The sequence below is a fragment of the Triticum dicoccoides genome, chromosome 4A (assembly GCF_002162155.2).
Source record: "Triticum dicoccoides isolate Atlit2015 ecotype Zavitan chromosome 4A, WEW_v2.0, whole genome shotgun sequence".
NCBI lineage: Eukaryota > Viridiplantae > Streptophyta > Magnoliopsida > Poales > Poaceae > Triticum > Triticum dicoccoides.
The window spans coordinates 68,558,758-68,580,170 of NC_041386.1; the positions used below are offsets into that span (position 1 = coordinate 68,558,758).

General features: G+C 37.0%; 1 protein-coding gene across 1 annotated transcript; it reads left to right on the forward strand.

The window, feature by feature from the left end:
• The first annotated feature begins 6 nt into the window (after positions 1 to 6).
• LOC119285025 (protein FAR1-RELATED SEQUENCE 3-like) lies at positions 7 to 1,313 on the forward strand. Its single transcript, XM_037564221.1, has 2 exons — positions 7 to 274; positions 366 to 1,313. The coding sequence occupies exons 1-2, from the start codon at positions 53 to 55 to the stop codon at positions 1,140 to 1,142; spliced, it is 999 nt and encodes a 332-aa protein (XP_037420118.1). The 5' UTR covers positions 7 to 52; the 3' UTR covers positions 1,143 to 1,313.
• Positions 1,314 to 21,413: the final 20,100 nt, after the last annotated feature.

Below are 21,413 nucleotides of genomic sequence, written 5' to 3' on the forward strand. Positions count from 1 at the left end.
GAAGGCAAACATTCTGTTGGAAAAGCACGCAAGCAAAATATACACCAGAACAATGTTTGAGATGTTCAGATCACATATGTACGCAGCAGGGTCGTACACTATAGCTGAGATAACTCCAAAGAGATTGTACACCGCTACTCATGTCAATGCAGAGAAAAGGAGCAAGTATTGTAAGACGGTTTTTGAAATAGGAATATCAGATGACGGGGAGATTTATAAGTGCCAGTGCGGACTGTTCGAGCATATGGGCATGGTTTGCTGCCACATAATAAAGGTATGCAAATCATATGAATCTAATAGAATTGCTTGAGAACTTCTTCTGGATTCTGCTTCAGTTGATTAAGTTTTGTTTCCTAATTTGGCAGGTCATGATGGTGCTGGATGTTAAGATGATCCCACAATACCATATCATGAAGCGTTGGACAGTAGACGCACGGGACATCCTACCTGAACACCTAAAGCATTACCAGAAGGATATGGGTCCTATTGAATCACCTACGTACCGGCACTCAACTCTGTACAACGCAGCTCTTGAGCTAGTAAGGCTTGGCGACACTAATGTACATAGTTACGAGTTTACTATAAAGTACATCAAGGACGGTTTATTAAAAGTGTCACCTCTTTGCGACAAAGGAGATGGCATGAGTGTATTGGACAAAGCATCCAGCATAGCCAGGTCAAATGCAACTAGCCAAATCAGGGGTGATCTTAGCATGAACATGCCAGCCGATGCACAGGAGCTTTCCGAATCAAGGCACCAAAACATGGCAAAGCGTACAAGGTCTGAAAGTTCATGCATGAATGGCGGTGGCACAGGCGAAGGTGATAGTTCAGAATCAATGAACGATGTGTTCTCTCCTGATAGAAGTCACCAAGAACTATCAGCACCACCTCCTAAAAGGTTAAGAGGCAGACCTACAACAGCAAGAGATAAGGCACCTTATGAGAAGAACATTAAGAGGACTCAATTTTGCAAGATTTGTAGGGGTGAAGGACACAAGTGCACCACATGCCCAATGAGAGGGGATGCTCCAGTTAAACCAAGGAAGCAATCAACATGCACCAATTGTGGAGTAGCTGGACATCGTAGGAACAGCTGCGGGAAAAATAAAATGTTCAACGACAGGTTATCTATTGAGTGAAGGATGATATCATGCAGAATAATGATGAAGCCACGTTTCTTGGATTTCATATAATGAGCGTGTATTTGTAGACCAATTTTATTTGATGTACCTGGACCTCCATGTTTTAGCTATAAGTATTAACAGAACCAATGTTTACTTATTTAAAAACATTGCCGTGTTTGTTTTTTAGGTGCCAGCTTTAATATTTTGTAAAAGTATTAGAGCTAACTTGTTCTACGCCACCAAAGTATCCCAAAAAAAGTACAGTACTTATTAAAATGTTCAAAGAAGGCAGGAAACTTTTATGAAATGAAACATGACATAAATTGCAATCCTCTAAAAGAATTAACCGTTAAATGAATTTTAATATAATTTAAAAAATGTGATCGGGACGGATTGTACTAAACATTATATATTGTAGTCATACCGTTGAATTTGATTTGCATTTAGACGCCTAGAATTGTTTCTTCGCCAGACATTTTTTACTAGTACAATACGTAGTGATATAATGTTAGGAAAACAAAACAGGTATTTATCACTTGTTCGAAAAAATAAATTAGTTGTGAATTTAGACTATATATTTATGAATAACACAATGAAAAAAATAAGATTTTCTTGCTGCATAACACATATACATTAGAATAATAATTTTTTGATATGCAGGTACCTCCTAGTGAGTGAGTGCATAACAAGCTGAAAATGTCATAACTGTTAATATGGGCCGTAGTCCTTTATACCACGACCAAAAAACTGCTTTAGACTGGTTGGCGGGTCCCGGCCCACGTCAAGGGAGCGGGCCAGTTGCCCGCAATTAATACGCCCACTGGAAGATTCAAAATTCAAAAACTACGGCAGAACATGCCACCTTCTGTTGGTCTCCGTTCTATATATACATCCATTGCCCGTGCTTGAGGCAGATAACCAAAACGCACAAGCGTCATACAGTTAGATCATTGTATTACAAGTGTAGGTCGATCAGCTTCCTCTGCAAAGCAAGAATGGCTAAGAGGATGAGGTCGGTTGAAGTGATCCGTAAAGAGGTTAGTGAAGTTAGATTTTGTTGGTACCGACAAGTAGCATTGTAATTTTTTCCTTGCATTTACGAATTAACTTGTCCGGCGCAGCCGAAAGAGGACATCTTCCCGATGTCAACAGTGATAGCTAAGCTTGATGCCGGAGAAAATGTTGATGAGGACGTCTCGGGAGAGGTGTGAGAAGGTTCTTTCTGTTATTTATATTCATTACATATCTAGGATGTATTATATAATAAAAACTATATGCAAACATCTTAGGAATCAGTGTGTTTTGATGGGATAAAAAAGTTTATTCATTACACGATCGAACATACTTCGGTGAAAGCACAGGTACAGAATTCCAAACCGTTTGTTTAATGATTTAATTATTTTGATGCTCATTTTCTTTAAATGAGGTTGTACTAAAAACAGTGTAAACGTTTTTTAGGAACCATTGTGTTTCGAGATCGAAGAAGGATACGGCGAGACCGATCCATATGTGTCAACTTTGTTTGATGAAATTTGGTACGTGGAAGACGATCATGACTGCTGTTCGAGGGTTTCTTCTAAATACCAAGCTGAGAAGGATTACTTTAGTGATGATGGAGATGAGGTTGACAGCTTGGCATGCAAAAGGATAAAAATTGTCTAGGCAGGACGTACTCACTGTCGTTTGAGCTAGTTTTATGTAAAAGCACGTGCCCATGGTATGATGGATCTATTTATGAGAATAAAAACTTGCATTTCAATTCTTAGGTGTGTTTAGATTAATTATTACATCTATGATGTAGTTTGATAAATGTTACTATTTCACTGATTTGAGTGACCGTTAATTATTTTTTTAAACCCTTCATAACATGCAATAATATTGTAATGAGAATTATGGAAAGGAATCTTGTAAATTGAAAAGATTTCTTAAAAGATCCTATCGTTCGGACAAAACTAAATTCTCCTTGTACGATGGTAACGGGGCATTTCAAAAATTTAAAGGGGAGACTTGGGGTCGTCGCATATGGATAGAGAATGCAATGGATATAAATGTTGTGCATTGAAACAGCAAGCGTGTAGGCAGTAGCCTGTTCTGTCGCTCGAAAAGTCTTCTGCCGTACCAAAAAACAGCCGGCTGAACTAAAATGCTAAATATTTTTTAATATTTTGATAGAGTTTTTCGACAAATATAAAACGTAAAAATTAAAAGGCCTAAATTCAATGTGACTGGGGACAGGTGGTCAGCATTCAATTCAGCTTTCATTGCACTGGCACAGTCGGAGGAAAACAGTAATATATGTATGCAAACAAACCACCAGGAATGGAATGTGTCACGAAGTTTCCGACGCCTCTTATTGCAACAACCTACTAGTAAAGCATCTGTGTTTCCCCGTGCGTTGTTCTTTTGTCGGCAGAGGTTGGTTCTCACATGGTTGAGAAATTCAGATCCAGAGCAAATCTCTCGAAGGAAGCGGCAACAAGGTTAGTTCTTCTAAATATGAACTTGTATGAACCTCTCATGCTTTTCTAGTTGCTGTTTGAGATGTTTTCGTCTGAATGTGTTCCTCTAGATATTTGACATTTTAAATTTGCAAAAACAGATCAAGGGCAATATCTTGCAGTATGTCGAACGTATCGGGCGGTGGCTGGGGCCTAGGGGACGTCTCCTTGATGGGTGTTCGTGGCCGAAGTCTAGTTCTAAGTAGTTTCTCACCAAATGATATCACTCTTAGTATCGAGGGGTGGTGTGAGAATAAGAAAGCTCTAATAAGATCCATAGGTCTAGGTGGTATTCTTACCATGCATGATATGCAGACCTTCAATCGAGACTTCACTCAGTGACTGTATCAAAGAGTAGATACTAATGAACGTTGTCTTAGAGTTGGAACGAAAGAAATTGTGGCTATAAACGAGATCCAGGTATCAAGGGTGCTAGGAACTAGATATGGTGGATCTGTCACGATTAGCAGAGAGGATGGGAGCCCTAGTCTTCAACTAGTACAATACACAAGGAGTTTGTTGTGTATAGAGAAGGATGGTTTGGAAAATACGAAAGAGGTAACTGTGGCTGAGTTGATCGAGGTGCTACGTAGACAGTGCAGCATTCCTATGTTGACTGCAGAAGAGATGATGACAAAGGTTGCCTTTGTTATGCTGTGCACCGCTGTTTTTTTCTGCCCCAGGGAGAGCCGGACATCGATCCCTCTAGATGCATACAAAATGGTGAATGATCCTTCTGTTCTGCACAAACTTAACTGGGGGGAGTACATAGTTGTTGAAATATTTGACGGTGCGAAGAAGGTTCATCATTCTGTTAGAACTGGCAAGAAAAGATTCCACGGATATGGATGCATCATATTCCTGCAGGTGATTCCATCGTACATCTACCATCTTGTATATCTTTCTTTGCATCCTCACATCAATGCTTATTTAACAATCTGGTTGCAAACTTGTCGCTGCAGATATTATATTTTGATACGGTGGACACTGGTTTCTTGCATGTTGACAAACTCTCGAGACCAAGGATTTCTTACTACAAGGGTGCATGCCTAAAGGCACTAATTGAGGAGGATACAATCGTAACGAACGGCAGAAGGTTATACGGTGCCATGCAGGCAAGTGAAAAATATTGGAAAAAATGCATTATAATTATAATTTTTATATTATATATAGTTAATTAAACAGTAATGCAGGCTAAGAATTACAACAACTTAAATAATCGGATTCAATGCCACGTGGAGTATACAACATTGCAGGCAAGTTACGTTCGCTTTCGCATTTGCTTTACATGAAATAAAGCTTTATATGTTATAATTATATATATTTGCACGAAAAAAATCATAGTCCAAAAAATGGATCTCTGAGAGGATCGAAGAATATCGGAAAAGCATGGATGATGGAACCAGAGATTTCTACGATACCGGTGCATCGTTAGGTGCCGTCACTCTAGAGGGAGTTGCTGACCACGAGGCTTTAATGATACAGAAGGCTGCTAAGGACAGATTAGAGCTGGTGGCCTACCTGAAATCCCATGGGTACAATGATCACATTGAAAAATTGCAGTCTAATTTTGATCAAATGTCGTCCATGATATCAGGTAATTGATTGTTAATTGTGCTTATTTTATAATATGAAAATTTTTGATTGTGTTCATGAAAAAAACATTATGATGAAATAATTTTGGTTAATATTCTAATAAGTGATATTAAAATTGTTACTTGGAAACAGGTTTGCGTTTTACTATGGGAAATTATTTAGACTCGGCGCAAGACGATGTACTTGCAAACGATGACAATGGAGAATCAGGTGTGAAACCAAAAACAGAACACAACGTAACACTTTTTTTATGTCTTAAGAACGTTAAAAAAATTTAATATATAGGACGTAGTGAGTGAGTCAATGTGATAGGGCGATTATAATTTTAATTTTATTATCTTTCAGTAATTTATTTAAAGCAATTACATTAATTTTGCTACTGCTGCATCCCTCACAATGAATACAATTCGTAGCTGATCGACATGGTGGCGTTAGGCATACACCAAGTATCTTATCACAAGCGCATCTTGTTGGGCAGAGTGTTAAGAAATCTAAACTGTCACCAAAAAATATAAAAAGGAGAGGTCATCTTATAAGATATGGATCAAGCTCAGGTAATTTGCACAGAAAGAAATAAATACCATTTATTAATTATATTATATTACTAAGATATTGTTTGCAAATAACAAATATACAAATGCAGGTTTTGCCGTGCCCGACCTTAACAATCCAAATTGCGAGAATAAAAAATGTTTATTACTGGAGTCAACTACGGAAGCTCAAATATGTACAAACAGAATGGATTTATTGAACAGTGAGGGCAATTCAGAAGAAGATATTGTTTACAGACCGGACCCTACTAGTAAGTTTGATCTTGGATCTATAAAAATAATACAGGAAAATATTTTTGAAATCAGCATTTGTTTTAGGGAAATGGTGTAACAAATTATTATTTAAGTTTTTTAATGTCGTGATAATAAAATAAATTTAAACAAATATGTTATCATTAGTGTCATAGCACATTCTATTGTAGCACGTAAATATTTGCGAATCGATGAACAAATCTCAATTTGACGAATGCATATTAATTATTAATTAATTGAGAATTATGTAGTGGTTATAAACATAATAAACAAAAAACATAACATAAATGTAGGCCAAACAATGTAGTTGGAATTGTCAAATATCTACATGTGGTCGGATTGCATGTGCCGTTGTTGTGGTTCATTTTTGCGTCTCGCAATATAAGAACATTTATAAGAACATTTTTTGCTATATGTTATTATATTTGATTCATGGAATGTAATGATGTACTTAAAACAATCCATAATTAATTCATAGTTGTATACAAATAGATATTGCTTAAAGAGGACAGATGTGTTTCTTTTAGGGAAAAGGCCACGTGTTGTTTCTTCAGATTTAGATGAAGACAGTGATGAATTTGATATTGAACTAGTGAAGAAAAAACAATAAATCTGAAATGTGGTACATCTCCTTTCGACATGGGTCTGAAATTTCCAATATTTGGAAGCGGTGGTGAGGAGTTAGGTTACCAGAATTTAATAGATTGTTCTCATACAATAAAGTCAAGGTTAGTCAATGATTTTAAGTACTGGTAAATTTCCATTTATAATTAATGTACAATTACAATGGCTAATTAAGGGTAATAAACAGGGTATGGGTCCAGCTAGAAAATCCTACCGAGATGAAGCTAGATGGCAATGCAATATTTGAATTATTGAATCCTGGTGGTAGGATGAATTATGTTGGATTTGATCTATTCTGCCGGATGAGCAGGGAGAATGAGTCGAAATGGTGTTCACCAGTTGATAAGAGCCGTTGGAGACACTATCTTCATCCAATGTTTGCGGTGGGATATAAATTAAACTAATATTTACTGTTATATTGAAATTAAGAATATTGAATCAAAGTAATTTATAATTTTGGTTAATAGGGGTCGATTCTGCACACGACCAGCTCGTGGTTGAGGAAGGCAATAAACGACTTGTTTGTCGGTGAGCACATTGGCTACGACGTGGAGTCATGCAAAATGGTGAGTTACGATTTAAAAAATTTATTGGTATGCAGTTTAGAAAATGTAATTTGACTAATTCAAATAAGATCACGTTTTGAACAGTTGATTGCTCCGTACCAGGAGAATGACAAGAGTTGGGTATTGTATATATTTGACCGTTTCGGCAAGAAGCTTCATGTTTTAGATCCAGTAAGGTCTTGCTTAGGGCCTATATCTGTTGAAGAACATCATTTAGCTAGATGTTCGGTACTTATTAACGGATTGGCGATGTGCTTCAAGACTTATTTTGAAGGGATTGAAATCGACACGAATGGGTGGGAGTACATCTTCCATCCAAATTTGAATGCGATGGCAACTATGTGAGTACATTTCAACATATATATTGTATATAATTTTTGGTTGCATATGTGATTTTTTTAAATTTAATGTAATGCAAATTACAGAGCGGTTACTATGTGGTGCACTATATGACGAGTTTCGATGGCTATGTTGTTTGTGAGAAGATTAATGAGGTATGTTAAGAAAATTTTAATGTATGGAAAATTCGTTATGATTTTATAATATCGCTTCACTCTTAAAAATATTAATTTCCATTTGTTATTTGTCGGCCTCTTACAAATATTAGTTTCCATTTTTTAATTTGTGATTTTGCAGATGGATTTGTACCTAATAAAGAGGAACCTTCTGCAGCTAGTTTGCAGGATGGAAGCAAGCATGGTCAAAGCACCAGACTGTATCATCGGGTTTTGAGACATATTTATCGGTAGATTATGTAATAAATAAACAATGTACGAAGGAAACTATATGTAATGCGTTAAGTATTTGTAATCGTTAAACAATATTATTCTATTTTTGAAAAGTATATTTGTCATCGTTAAGTTGCATTCCATGAACAACCATGGGAAGTCTCTTGACCGTCCGGATGCATTGGGAAAGAAAATCCTCTTTTGGTTTGACCATGGTTGTGCTTGGTCATGTGGTGCAGCCTTATGGAGTTCGACGGCACGCGTGGTGCAGGTTGACAGCTGGGTATCGTACGACGGGTCATGTATACAGGGGTGCAGCGACCCCTCGGGTGCGACGCGACCCGCTTGAGATGCGCATGGCACATACGTGATGGGTGTGGGTGCACGGCGAATAATGTGTGCCAGACGTGACAGTATGCGTGTGATGTACGCGTACTTGGCTGCAGTAGAGGCCAGCGTTTGCATGCAAAACAATAGAATGGAATAAAAGAACTATCAGATAGTGTGTAACAGTGTTTATTCTAGCAATGTAGGATGTACAACTGGCGTGCTGTAGCCTCTGCATGGCTACACCATGGAAGGATTAAGTGCTGCTCTGTCCCGCAATTGCGAGGCGACGTTTTGGCAGGGAGAAAACTTTGCACACGAAATTGATTGCATCTATACTACATTACCACTCCGACAAATAACAGCCGGTGAGACTAGGAGGAGCTTATCTCTTCAGGAAGAACCGGAGCGCCGGGAGCGAGTGCTACTCATCCGGTTGCTTCGTATCGTCTTTGAAGGTAATTTTATTTAAAAATCTTGATTAAACCTTGGCCCCTGTCTTCTATTCTTCGATTGATTTCTGTTGGTTGGTTTCCTTTCAAAATATGTTAGGGATACAATGCAAAACTTGCTTAGAGGAGGCCATGGGTACGTTGGACCTGAAGGGGGCAGTATAGGTCGGGTTCAAGCAGTCAGGCTTCGTGGATTAGCCGCAAGATAAAAAATGATCTGATTGGAGAGCATAATGATGTTGTTACTGTCGATGGTTGCATAGTTAGGAGAAATTTCACGCTTGACAAAGTTGCTTTGGCTTTGGAAAAATGGGGGGAAGAGCAGAAGCAAGTAGTTCATGCCATTGGCCTTGGAGGAATATTGAAGCTAGGAAAAACTGGGAAGAACTTTATCTCCTTCACTCTTTCTCTGCTGGAAAGAATCGATCCGAGCGACAGTAGTATGAGGCTTTCAGGCGGTGTGAAGTCAATCTTGGGTGAGATTGAGATTTGTTCTTATATGGATTTAAGAAAAGGAGGTATTAGTCTTCAGAGGCAGGTAGGACGGCCAAGCGGTCAGCAGTGCGTGAGGGCTAGGTTACTACTGGGCATGGAGCCGATGGAAGCTGAGCTAACTGTCGGAGATCTAGTTAAGAAACTCCAAGAGCCGGTTGACTCGACAATGAGTGCACGGCAGAGGCTGAAAATAGAGTTGGGGAGTGCTATGCTTGCTGTTGCTGCAGTGTTTGGACCAGGGGATGGTCGAAACCACGTCCCAACCGATGCTTACCAGCTAGTTGACGATCCATCGAAGATTTATCATTGGAACTACGGTAGATATGCTTTGGAGGAGATAATAAGAGGTGCCATGAGCCTGGCAGAGGCGAAAATGAACGGATACAAATCTATTTGTCTCTATGGTTGTCCAACCATCCTGCAGGTACGATGATCAATGGCACTGATGTAATGTCTTTAGTACATTATTTTGTTTCATCTTGAACCGATTTATGCTTAATGGCAATATGATTGTGGTTCACTAATAAGTTGCTGTTACAGATACACTACTTCAGCTCTGTGGATACAGGGTTTTTGACCCTAGACACGTCCCAATTAGCTCATGTTAATCTATACTCCTCATCAGTTGTGCGAGCTTTCATAGAGGCAGATACCTTAGTCGAAGCTGGGGATATGAAGTTTGGAGTATTGAAGGTAAGAAGATAATTATTGTTTCTATGCAATAATTTTCCAAATTCTATTTAGTACAACACCATATATATTTAATTACTATGGATGCAGGTCAAAGTATCTCAATCAGCCATACATCGGGGGGCGGTTGTATTCACTCTGAGGTGTGGAGTTTTAAAAAGATTGCGAATTGTGTTGATTATATATGTTATCTCAAACTGTTAATTTGATTGTAAGATATTTGTGTGGCCAGGCTCTTCTGTATATTAAAGATCTGTTTAGGACTTCTAAGGAGAAGGCAGACTCAACTAGTGATGAGTTCACTCAGGTTATTTCCAAGGTTGATTCAAATGATGTGGATAAAATAAGGAGTCTGATAGAACAGCATGAAATGGCACAATGTATCTATAGGCTAAAAGATTGGAAAACTATGGATGGCGTAATAGGAAAAGCCTTATAGGGTAATGAGAATGTTGGCTGCAAATTAATTTTTTGTTTATTTTTATTTACCCCAAGCAAATGACTGTGCATGCTGCATAATGTAGGGAGAACAGCATGAAATGGCACAATGTATCTATAGGCTAAAAGATTGGAAAACTATGGATGGCGTAATAGGAAAAGCCTTATAGGGTAATGAGAATGTTGGCTGCAAATTAATTTTTTGTTTATTTTTATTTACCCCAAGCAAATGACTGTGCATGCTGCATAATGTAGGGAAATGTGCAGGGATGCCAAAGTTGAAAACTCAATTACTAGAAGGTAAAATATATAGTTTAGGATGATTTGTACGCATTTCGGGTACAATTTATGACTTGTTGAATCTCTGTGTAGGTGTGGTTCTTGATAGCGAAAACCCAAAGGTGGTTAATGAATATAATCAAGGTGGGGCAAGTGTTATAGGTGAGGCACATTCGAGCATTGACAAATTTGGCATAGCTGAACTTTCTTTATATGGTAACCTATATGAGCTGGAGTAGGTAGGATGATAGCTGATTTTACTCATCTTGTACTTCACAGGATCCGTATGTGTTCATGAGGACCATGATGTGAAAACGGTAGCAGAGGTACTGGCTGGAATGAAAACAGGTGTGCTTTTTGAGCTAAGCACATGGTGTACACTTTCTTCAGGATGCCCATTTATAGATGTGTGTACTGACTTGCAGGCTTGCTTGGGCCCGACTGGAGCGGCGCTAGTGCCAGGAGGCAAGGTACAGGGGAGATTACAGTAGCAGTACATTCAACAGAACATTCAGTCTTGCCACATGATGAAAGTTCAGTTATCGAAAATTCAGGGATGCATGGTAAGAGTGCATTTTCCTGTAATGATGTGGAACAAACCTTGATATGCACTTGTTGGGCTTAATTAATTTGTATTGCACAATAATAATTGCAGTTGTTAGCACTAGGACGAATATTATTGGAGGTACACATGCTGGTCGCTATGAGACGGCGCAACCAGGTTAATCCTTTTAACTAGGACGAATATTTTGTATGAAAATAAAAATAATAGCTTAAAATGCATGAATATGAAATGTATTTAGTTTCTAGTTAAAAGGATTAATTTATTTAACAATTTAGAGAAATATATCATGTTTATTTTCATACAATGTCGCATTGAAAATGTATGCGATGCTTGTTGAAAAGAATGCTAACACATTTCAAACAATGCTCTAGTGTTGAAATTCTATGCCAGGAGGCCGATGAAAAAAAGAGAATTTTTTTTGGTTGGTGGAAGAACCAATGAACGATGTACCGTTGTGAGTGAAACTGTTAAGATCGACGAAACATACAATGTACTTGCGCTTGAGGCCGTCAAGGTTAAGAGTTTGGGTGGGTTAACAAATAAATAAGTAAATAGGATATAACTGTTATGTTTGATATAATTTTTAACCTAATTGTAGTTGTGCCTTTTTTACAAATATTTATGAAATCAGATGTTGGATTACCTGCGGCAAGCGTTACAGCTGGTGAGCAGCTACATCCTTCAGGTGGAATCATGTTAGATGATGATCCACATAGTGTCAAGCAGAAGTCGATATCTCAAATAAATCGACTAATTGAAGGTTAGATGGATCATATTTCCTCTATGGCGAACAAAATTACATGTATGTTTTGTTGTAATCCTGTGTGAATGTTTTTGCAGTATGTAAGTGTCAAAAGGTTGCTGGAAAGTCTGTTGTAGCAGGATCTGTAGCTTATATAGTCAGAACTAATGATGTACTGAAGTCATGTAACGATGCGCTGCGGAAATCAAAAGGAATGGAACTAAAGAGGTTAGTAAGTCAACTTCCATAAAATTCTCAATACGTAAACAAGTGAAAATAATTTGACAGTGCCAAACGTTCTTATGACAGGTGTTGGATTGATCACCCATTCCCAAACGAACTAAAGATTTCTGGAGCTGAAATTAAAGCAATGATGAAACCAGGAGCAGAAGTTAATACTAGACAATTTGAGATTTTTAGAAGGCTGGTATATTCTGAGGATAAAAAGCTTTATGCTCCTGGTTCGTTGTTAAGGCTGGGGAGAGTTCTTCATCTCAGCTTTGCAGTGAGAAAAAACAATCTAGAACATAATTCTGAAATTGCAGTACGCCTTATGGAGTTATGTCATCATGTGGCACCTAAAATTTCGCAGGGGAAAGTGCTGGCTGGTGAACCTTTCAAGAATGATGTTGATATAACGGCTAGCTTGGTCGGTATGAACGGAAAGTTTGATTTGAGGACTTGCAGGATGGTAAGAGTGTTAGAAAAAAATCCCATGGAATTTGTTATTTCCTTATTACTTCACATATTAAGATCTGAAAACCGCAGGTTATGGCTCCGCACTTCACTGTAGAAGGGTACTACATTCTGTATGTACTAAATATGGCCAGTAGGGTGTGCCATGTGTTTGATCCTTCACACGCATGGCAATTAGAGACAACTTTGGAGAAAAGGCATTTCCAAGATTATATGGTATTGTTGAAGGGAATGTCCTCATTGATAAATCCTGTATACCCTGGATTTCATCTGGATGTATCAAAATGGACAATTAAATGTCATGGTGGGTTGACTGAAGACCGTGTGAAGAGGTAAGCAGGAGAAATATTATGTTTGTCATTATTGTTTGTCCTTACATGGTGAAGTGCATTACCAAAACTGCGAATGTGGTGGCAGGGGTGATAGTGCATTCGTTGTTCTGCAAATCATGTTGAGCTTTAATTGTGAACAAAAAAACGGAATTTTCCAATCCGTGAGTGAACAAATCACTTATAATATTATTTGGGAGTTTGGTAATGTTTTGTTGTGTTTGGAATCAATTGTTGATGCTTATTGTTTGCACTGCAGAACTGTGTGGCGTTGTTCAAGCTTCATGTGCTGCAATGGTTAGGGAGAATGGAGGGCAACAGATCATGGCTCCCAAGTACAATCATGCCATGAAAAAATGTTTATGTGTCAACAACTTTATTGGGTAGAACGGTACATTCCAATGGTATTGTTAATCCCTGCGTAGTACGTATTTTATAAGACAATGTCGAACGGTCTGTATGTTTTTAAGTGGATGACTGTTATTAAGTACTTGCTATGTATTCGGTTCTATTCAGGTTGTCAAGTACTATGGATATGATGTTGAAGGAATCATCAGTGGGTAGAATGCTTATTTGTTTTGCTACATATAGCTTTGCTACATATAGAATATTTGTGTTTCAATTTTTTTAGGGAAATAGGAATTGTTAGGTTGGAAATATTTGTTATGAATATACAGGGAAAACTTTAGTAGAAAACTAGTTAAATAAATCAACAGTGCAGGATTGAATAGATAATTATAGATTTTTCCTTTGTATATTATATTGTTATGATTGAAAAAATAATGTATAATATGTTGTATACAATTACATAATAAGAATGGAAAATAAAGAATGAACATCTGTATAAATTGTTTAACAATGTTTTAAAGCCTATGATGGAACTTGTAATTATACAGAGTTATGTGCTTGGTTAACTATTCCATGTATATATTTTTCCGAAATAAAAGAATGGTTTTTTACATGCATGTAGTTTTATAAAGGAAAATAAAATCATAGTGTTGTATCATTTTTAGTAATTGTGCAAGGAAACCTCGAATCGTTTGTAGTCAGTTTTCTAAAGGCAAAAAAGCACGGTAGATACGACGAAACAACGACATCGATTAGCCAAGAAATAAGGTATTATAATTATTGTTACTCGCAATTGTGTATTCAAATTAGGTTGTTGTGTTTTATTTGTTCGCCTTGTATCGGGTTATTATGAATTGAAAGGAAAAGGAAATCATAGTGTTGTATCCTTTTTAGTAATTGTTGAAGGAAACCGTTTAAGAATCGCGTTCTGTTGGACATGAAATCGTTTATATTAGGTTTTCTGACGGCAAAAAAGCACAGTAGATACGCCGCGACTACGACGTCGATTACCAAAGAAATTAGTTATTAGAATTATTGTGATAGGCATTTGTGTATAAAAATATGGATGTTAGCGTTCTTTAGGGTTATTAAGAATTGGAAGGATTGTCTTCATGAATGAATGGACAACAAGAAAATAGAATTTAGTATTCGGGTGTGGGTACTGCTGTTTAATTTGTATAACATTTTAGACATTAAAATAATATGTTAGTACATATTAGTTAGCATATTTGAATAAGGATAAAATGTGAAATCAATATTCTATAATGTGGATGAAATTTATCGTAATAATCGTTGTTGTATCCATAAGTGTAAATTGGTAGGGCGGTATGAAAATAATGTCGTAAATTGTTGTGCCACATACCTATATTTATAAGATTGTACGTGCAATAAATTGAGTAAGTTGGAAACATCCGAAATCGGTATTATATGTATTAAATGAATTAAACTATTTAGCTGGTCGATTTAAAATTGTGCGATTAAGTGGTTACGGAATGGAAGTACGTTTAATGATTATTAACAAGACAACACGGGAAGTGTTGCAAATATGTGAGAAGTGGAAAGCACATAGGTTATGAATAATTAGGAATTAGTAATGAAAGTTAAATTAGGACTAAATTGTGGTTGACTGAAATTTTCTTGCATGTAAATGATTCTAATATGATAATTCTGAAAACGGTGCAAATGATATATGTTGTTCGTGAAGATAAAAATTAACGATGAATAGCATCATAAGGACGAAGATAAAATTTAACAATGCGTGAGAATAGCATCATAAGGACGGAGATAACTATATTATCATTTCAAAATGGGAAACTAGTTTGTAGGACCGCAAGTAGATTATATTGGAATAAGTGGAGTTTGTGGATAAGATATTGCATATAGGTGAGAAAACAATATGACAGCATAAAATAAAAAATCTGAATACTACATTGTGAATTTGTTGAATGCGTAATTTATTGAAATGATATATGTAGTCTTAATGTGTTGAATGCCGAAATCGTAAGGATATGCGAAATAGAAACGAAATGATAAAGTAATAGCTGAACAGAACAAATAGAACAGAAGAAATTATAGTTTGTCTATCGGAGAATGGCTTGTAGATCGACATGGGGGTTGTCCGGTTTTGTCATGGAGTTTGGCAAGGTGTCGAACGCAATTGATTTATTCAATCCTGACATTAAGCTTATATTGAAGTAAAAATGTAAGGAATTTCCGATCATGTGTGTAATTTATAGATGATAATTAAAAAAAGACAAAAAAAAACATAGGATCTATAGCTACGTAATGACGAAGGGAACTTAGTGGATAAAATCATGAGGACAGGTCAATCCAATTGCCTTGATTCGGAGGTGAAATTGGAAGGAAATGTAATGAAAATTGAAAATGGCAAAATCAGTTATAGGACCGCAGGAAGAATATTTTGGAAAGAGTACATTTTGCTAAAGGATATTGGACATAGGAGATAATTCTATATGAAGTAATAGAGTGAAACATCTTTAAACATTAAGAGGGGCATTAGGGATGACGATTTCCGAAAGGATATGTGAAATAGAATGTTAGTTTTGAAAATTTGAAAATATTACATTCAAAAGTCGTAGCTTATTGAATTGAAGTTGTACAAACAAGAAAATGAACATAACACACGGGGGAATAGAAATTTAAATTAGTCTAGTCGACGATCGCTTGAATCTCGACAAGCGGATCTCCGGTATTGTCAGGTAGTTTGGCAATGTCTCCAACGAAATTGATTTTCTGCATCCTGACATTCACCTGATATTTATGTGGAACATAGTTAGTGTTGGGTATTGCTAACGGCATAAAAAATGTAACATGTTAATTAAAAACATCACATTTCAGACACAAGGGAAACTAAAGAAAAAAGAACTTGTTTATTTATAACATCGCAAGTATACGTGGTTGTGAAAAATAGTTAAAAGGGTGGGGAAAAAGGTGAATATTATAGGGGCGGCAAATATATTTGTAAAATGCCGTAGAACAAGGTATAATAAAGAAAATTTTAATTTTGTATTTAGAACATGAAATGTATATATTGTATTACCTTGTTTAGCATTTCAGAAACACCAACACCGTTGAATGAGCGGGCCATTTGAATCATAGCCATGCCAGATTCATCCATGTTTTAAAAAAGGAACAATTCAAAAAAATCAATGTACTTCACCGACATGTAGGATGATGTACGGGAACAGATGGCGTGGTTTATAAGTACACACCTGGTGAAAACATCTGAAGCAAGTATATCATATACTTTCTTCCAATTCAAGCAGTCGACGTGCCATGTATTGAAGAATTTGAATAAACATGAGTAAAGGCCAACATGCAGTTTTTCGGCGATGCAATCATGGGTGATCTTTAAAGAACTATATTGGGATGAGTCGGCACAAGGATTTAGGATGTGAATAAGTTTCCGTTGCATGTCCCATGCGTAAGCACACCATCCAGTCTGTAGCATTGCGGTCATGATGAACTGTGAAGAACGGATAGGAACTGTTATTTGGTATCTTACTAAAAAACACAAATTGTAATGAAAATATAAGATTACCAGTTTACAATTCGGTAGATGACTGGACCCACGTTGAGATAGGAATTGGTTCTGGATGGAGCGTACTTCCCATGGATTCTCACCAGATAGAATACATGTCTGCATAAAAGGTAAGCAATAAAATACCATAAATATTTAGGTAAATGGAATGGTTATATGAACTCACCGATAAATCAGGTTCGAAGAATACACGCTAGAAATCATCTGAAGGGTATAGGAAAATGCTATCATTTATAACAAGAGTCCTGACGATTAAAGAGCATACTTCATGGTCTAGTGGTGTATCACCAACTAACTGATCTCTAATGGAAGATCCACTGATTGAAATGAATCTTGGATAATCATGTCTGACCCAAGCCCTAGAATTGTACTTGTGTTAGTTAAAGTTGTATAGTAAGACATGAATAAAGTTTTAAATGTATGTAAAGAGTCGCATACCTCGTAGCAACATCTTCAGATAGTCTGTTCATGAAGTCTTCAAGAGATGCAAGGCGGTCAATACTAAGTTTTGGCTGATTAGCATGTGATGTCCAGTGGTCAGTAGCATACTTTATATGACGTGCTACTGATTTTGTAGGCAACTGATGAGATATTTGGGCAAACGTTACAACTCCATCAGGTATGATGTGGTCATCATTTAGCATCAAAACACCACAAGCAATTGTGTCGGCCCATGTCTTTGCTAGCTGTAGTGTGGACGGCTTGTTTGTAGGTGTAACAAATGACGTATGTGCGGCGGAAGTAGCTGTTGATTGAAGGATGATTCATGTGCATGCGAAATTTAAACTTTAATTGGTTAAAAAATAAAATGCAATATATTATCTTAAGTTAAGCAATGATAGAACAGCAAACCTTGAAGGGAGTTCATTCTAGGTCGTTTCTTGGTTTGCGTGGGTGGTACGCAATGTTTTGTAGTTCGGTTGAACAAAGGAACCTTGCTTGTGGAGGAGGAGGTTTCACCTAATCAATTTAGAAATGATATGTTAGGGATGCACGGTTTGGCCAAATCGTGGAATTCTGAATCATGTACGAAAAGAATGTAGTAATAACCTTCTGAATCGGACATGTCCAATTACGACCACTTATAGGTAAAAATGTAGGTGTTGTGCTAATAGGAGGTGAATTCTGCATTATACACGGCAGAGACCTGATACTGCAGCATATACAACTAGAAGAAAGAATTGTCATTAGTTTGTCAAGAAATGTCGTGTTCTCCTGTAAAATTGAACTGCGCAGTGATGTTGCTTCTCGTGTTACAATGGCATTGTTGTGTCTTAGAAGTATACCAATATCTGATGACACCTGGAGTATGAAATTAGTTATTAAATTTTAGTATTGCATTTATTAAAAACATGAACGCTATTGTTAAAGATGTAGCACTAACCAAATGAGGGTAGTTTGACTTCATGTAGTTAGCAAAATCGTGGACGGTGATATGTCCCACGGTGGGGGTCGACGGAGATTGCGGTGTCTTCAGAGATATTGAAGGAGAGGGAGGTATGATAGGACGTAAACATGATGATTGATTACGTTGAGGCATTGTCCGGGGATGATTTTCAGCGGCAACGTCAAATGTACTCCTTGTGTAACAATTATCATGTGATGATCGTATCTGCAGACATGTACATAAACAAATGTTTAAATGCATGGGAAATGTAAAATGCCATCGTATACAGGGGAAGCGGATTTGGAGCACTAGGGTGCTCCACCACCCAAATTGTAAAAAAAAGGAGGACGAAAAAATCATTTATAAATTTATGAACCAAAGCCTGAACTCTCAATCCCTGAAATCAGCACACTAAAAACTCTAATCCAGGGGTATTTTAAACATTGAGGGGACTTCCTAGTATTTGCTGGATTGGGCTGGCCCAGTAGCACAGTAACGAAACTCCGAACTCTCAATCCCTGAAATCAGCACGCGCACTAATTTGTTTTTCATAGTTTATTTCATTTACATTTTTTCCTTTTTCACACATGTATTATATTTTCAAAACCAAATATATATTTGTAACGCACAAATTAAATATGTGATAAACTTTTGATATTTTCAAATACATTATGGAGATTTTTAAATTAAATGTTTTTGAAATTTGTTTGAATAGATGGTAATATATTTTGGAATACATGTGTTACATTTTCTTAATGACAATAAACATTTTATAAAACTACACAAACAGTTTTTTTCATGGTTCACCATGTTTAAGCTTGCATACACTTTTTGAAACACATGTCACGTATATTGTCTTAAGGTTATGACACATTTTTGTACAACACGCAAACATTTTTTGACATTGTACAAAAAGTGTTCGAACTTTAAAATGTTGTTTTGGTTTGTGAAGAAAAATTATGTTTGAAAGAGTGTTTGCACTTTAAAAATATGTTCATGTATAAGAAAATGTGTATGTTTCAGAAGGTGTTCTCTTTTTGAAAGTTGTTGGTTTTATAAAATTATTTAAAATGTTCAAAAATGCACTCTTTTAATTATGGTACAAATGTATGGACATGTAATTAGTTACGAAGTGGTTTAAAATGTTTAGTAATTAGCATGGCGCGAGATTGTAGATTAATTAGTATTTGTAGTTATGGTAATGTTTGGAAATAGCGTGTGCATTATTTTTAGCTTGATTTGAGAGTGCACTGTGAGGATAGATAATAAAACAGTTGTTTGCATAATAGAAAAGTTGAGTTTCATTTTTAAAACCATTCACTAATTATTCGTTGTAAAGGTAAAATTTCGCCGAATTTGGTATATATATATATGTGACTGCGTTTTATAATATAATCATATTTTTATTAGTACGTAGGTAGGGTTGCTGTTTGTCTGAACTTTTTTGTAAGATGTTAAGTAATGATGAGGAAGTTTAGTTGAATAGTCTTATGTGATATTTCATTGGAAATAGTACATTTTGGTGTTATGGGAAATTTTGTATATATAAATGTGATGCACATCACGTAAAAAAATCGGAAAGTTTGAATACAAATCCATGAGTACGATTGCGACTGGATGTAAATTATGTATTATAAATGGGAAAAGCAAAAACATAATATAAAACAGTTTCTTAAGTTAATTGAAATGAATAAGAATTTGTACGTAGTAATATGAAACATGTGGATGCATGGATAAATTTGTCAGTCAATTGTATAGTTGAGATGATATTATTATAAAATATAAATATAGTGCAATAATTTTAGTACCGGAGCACAAGAGTAGTCCCATGCCAACTTGTCTGTACTTGTGGTAGCCAAGATCATGCGTCGTAATTTGGTATCATCGAAAGAGGCAACTCTTGGATATGTGTCGTGAGGGATGTTGTTTATTCCTAGATTAAGGTTGCCCAAGACAAAAATCTGCATAATGTGAATAATACTTCAAAATGGAGTGCATGTAATTGATAAGATACAGAAAGTAAAAATTGTAAATGTAGATTTAGGGATGATACCTGGAGAAAGACGTGACATCCTTGAAGATGAGTCTTGACCTTGTTATTGCGCATGTCTGCTTGAACTATTTGTGATGCGGAAATCAGATCGGACAGTACGTAGTTGCACCAATCAAAGTCAGCTATCCTGTCAGTGTTGGCTATGGCTCCCCAGTAGTCAATTATTGACGTGTAGTGCTTGTTAGACGGAGCCAGAAGGTGACCGATTACAAAAATAACGAAATCCATCTTGAAACAATCTTTTTCTAAATTACTAGAACCATGCTCGGACAAAGGACGAGTGAGGTTGGATTCAGCAGATTTAAGAACCTGATTTCCTTTCTCTGGCATTCCTAGAACAGAACGTAGGAACTGGATAGTTGTTTCGGAGCATTGTCCATCAGGACCAAGAATGCTTTTGGGCCCACACGACACACCAAAAACTTTATGAACATCTCCAGGCCAGAAACGCAGGCTTTTATGATCGTTTAGGATTACAGACATGGAGGGGCCATCAAGACGGCTCATGCACCACTTGCTAAAACGTAGGTTAAGACGAGCCAGTGATGGGAGCTTAAGTATCCCTCCCCAACCAATTTCATTAACAAGAAATCTTTTGTACTCGTCGAAAGACGAAACAAGAGAGACAACTTTTGTTACCGAAGTGCGTGATGTTGGGGCTAGACCTCCTGGGTGCGAATCTGAGCTGTCATCTAGTTGGTCAGCTGCATCTAGCACCTCTTCGAGCAAGCGTGACGAACTAGGACGTGAATATGACATCCTGGAAAATGAACATATTGCGAAAGTTAAGACGTTCCGGCTTTTGGTTGCCCACTGTCATGACTAAACATAGGCGCTTGCTTGAGACATACCTTGATTGAATGATGAAGATATCAGATGTTGGGTTAGAACCAGCTCATAGAGTGCATCGAGTAGCGTATGATATGGGTGGACCGAAATGTGTGTGCTTGCAATGGAATGGACTGGTGCAGCGGGGTGGTGTTTATAATGGGAGCACGCAAGCGTGTGGGGGCACCGGGTCGGCTGTATTGATGGTTACACAGTGGCAATTAAGGCTGTTGGAGCAGGCTTTTGGGCAGGGAACCGTTGACTAGGGGACGAAATGAAC

Excerpts from the sequence above, each read along its gene's own strand:
- LOC119285025 (XM_037564221.1), top strand. The coding sequence starts at position 53 with ATGTTTGAGATGTTCAGATCACATATGTACGCAGCAGGGTCGTACACT. Across the intron at positions 275-365 it reads TTTGCTGCCACATAATAAAG|GTCATGATGGTGCTGGATGT; the intron begins GTATGCAAATCA and ends CTAATTTGGCAG.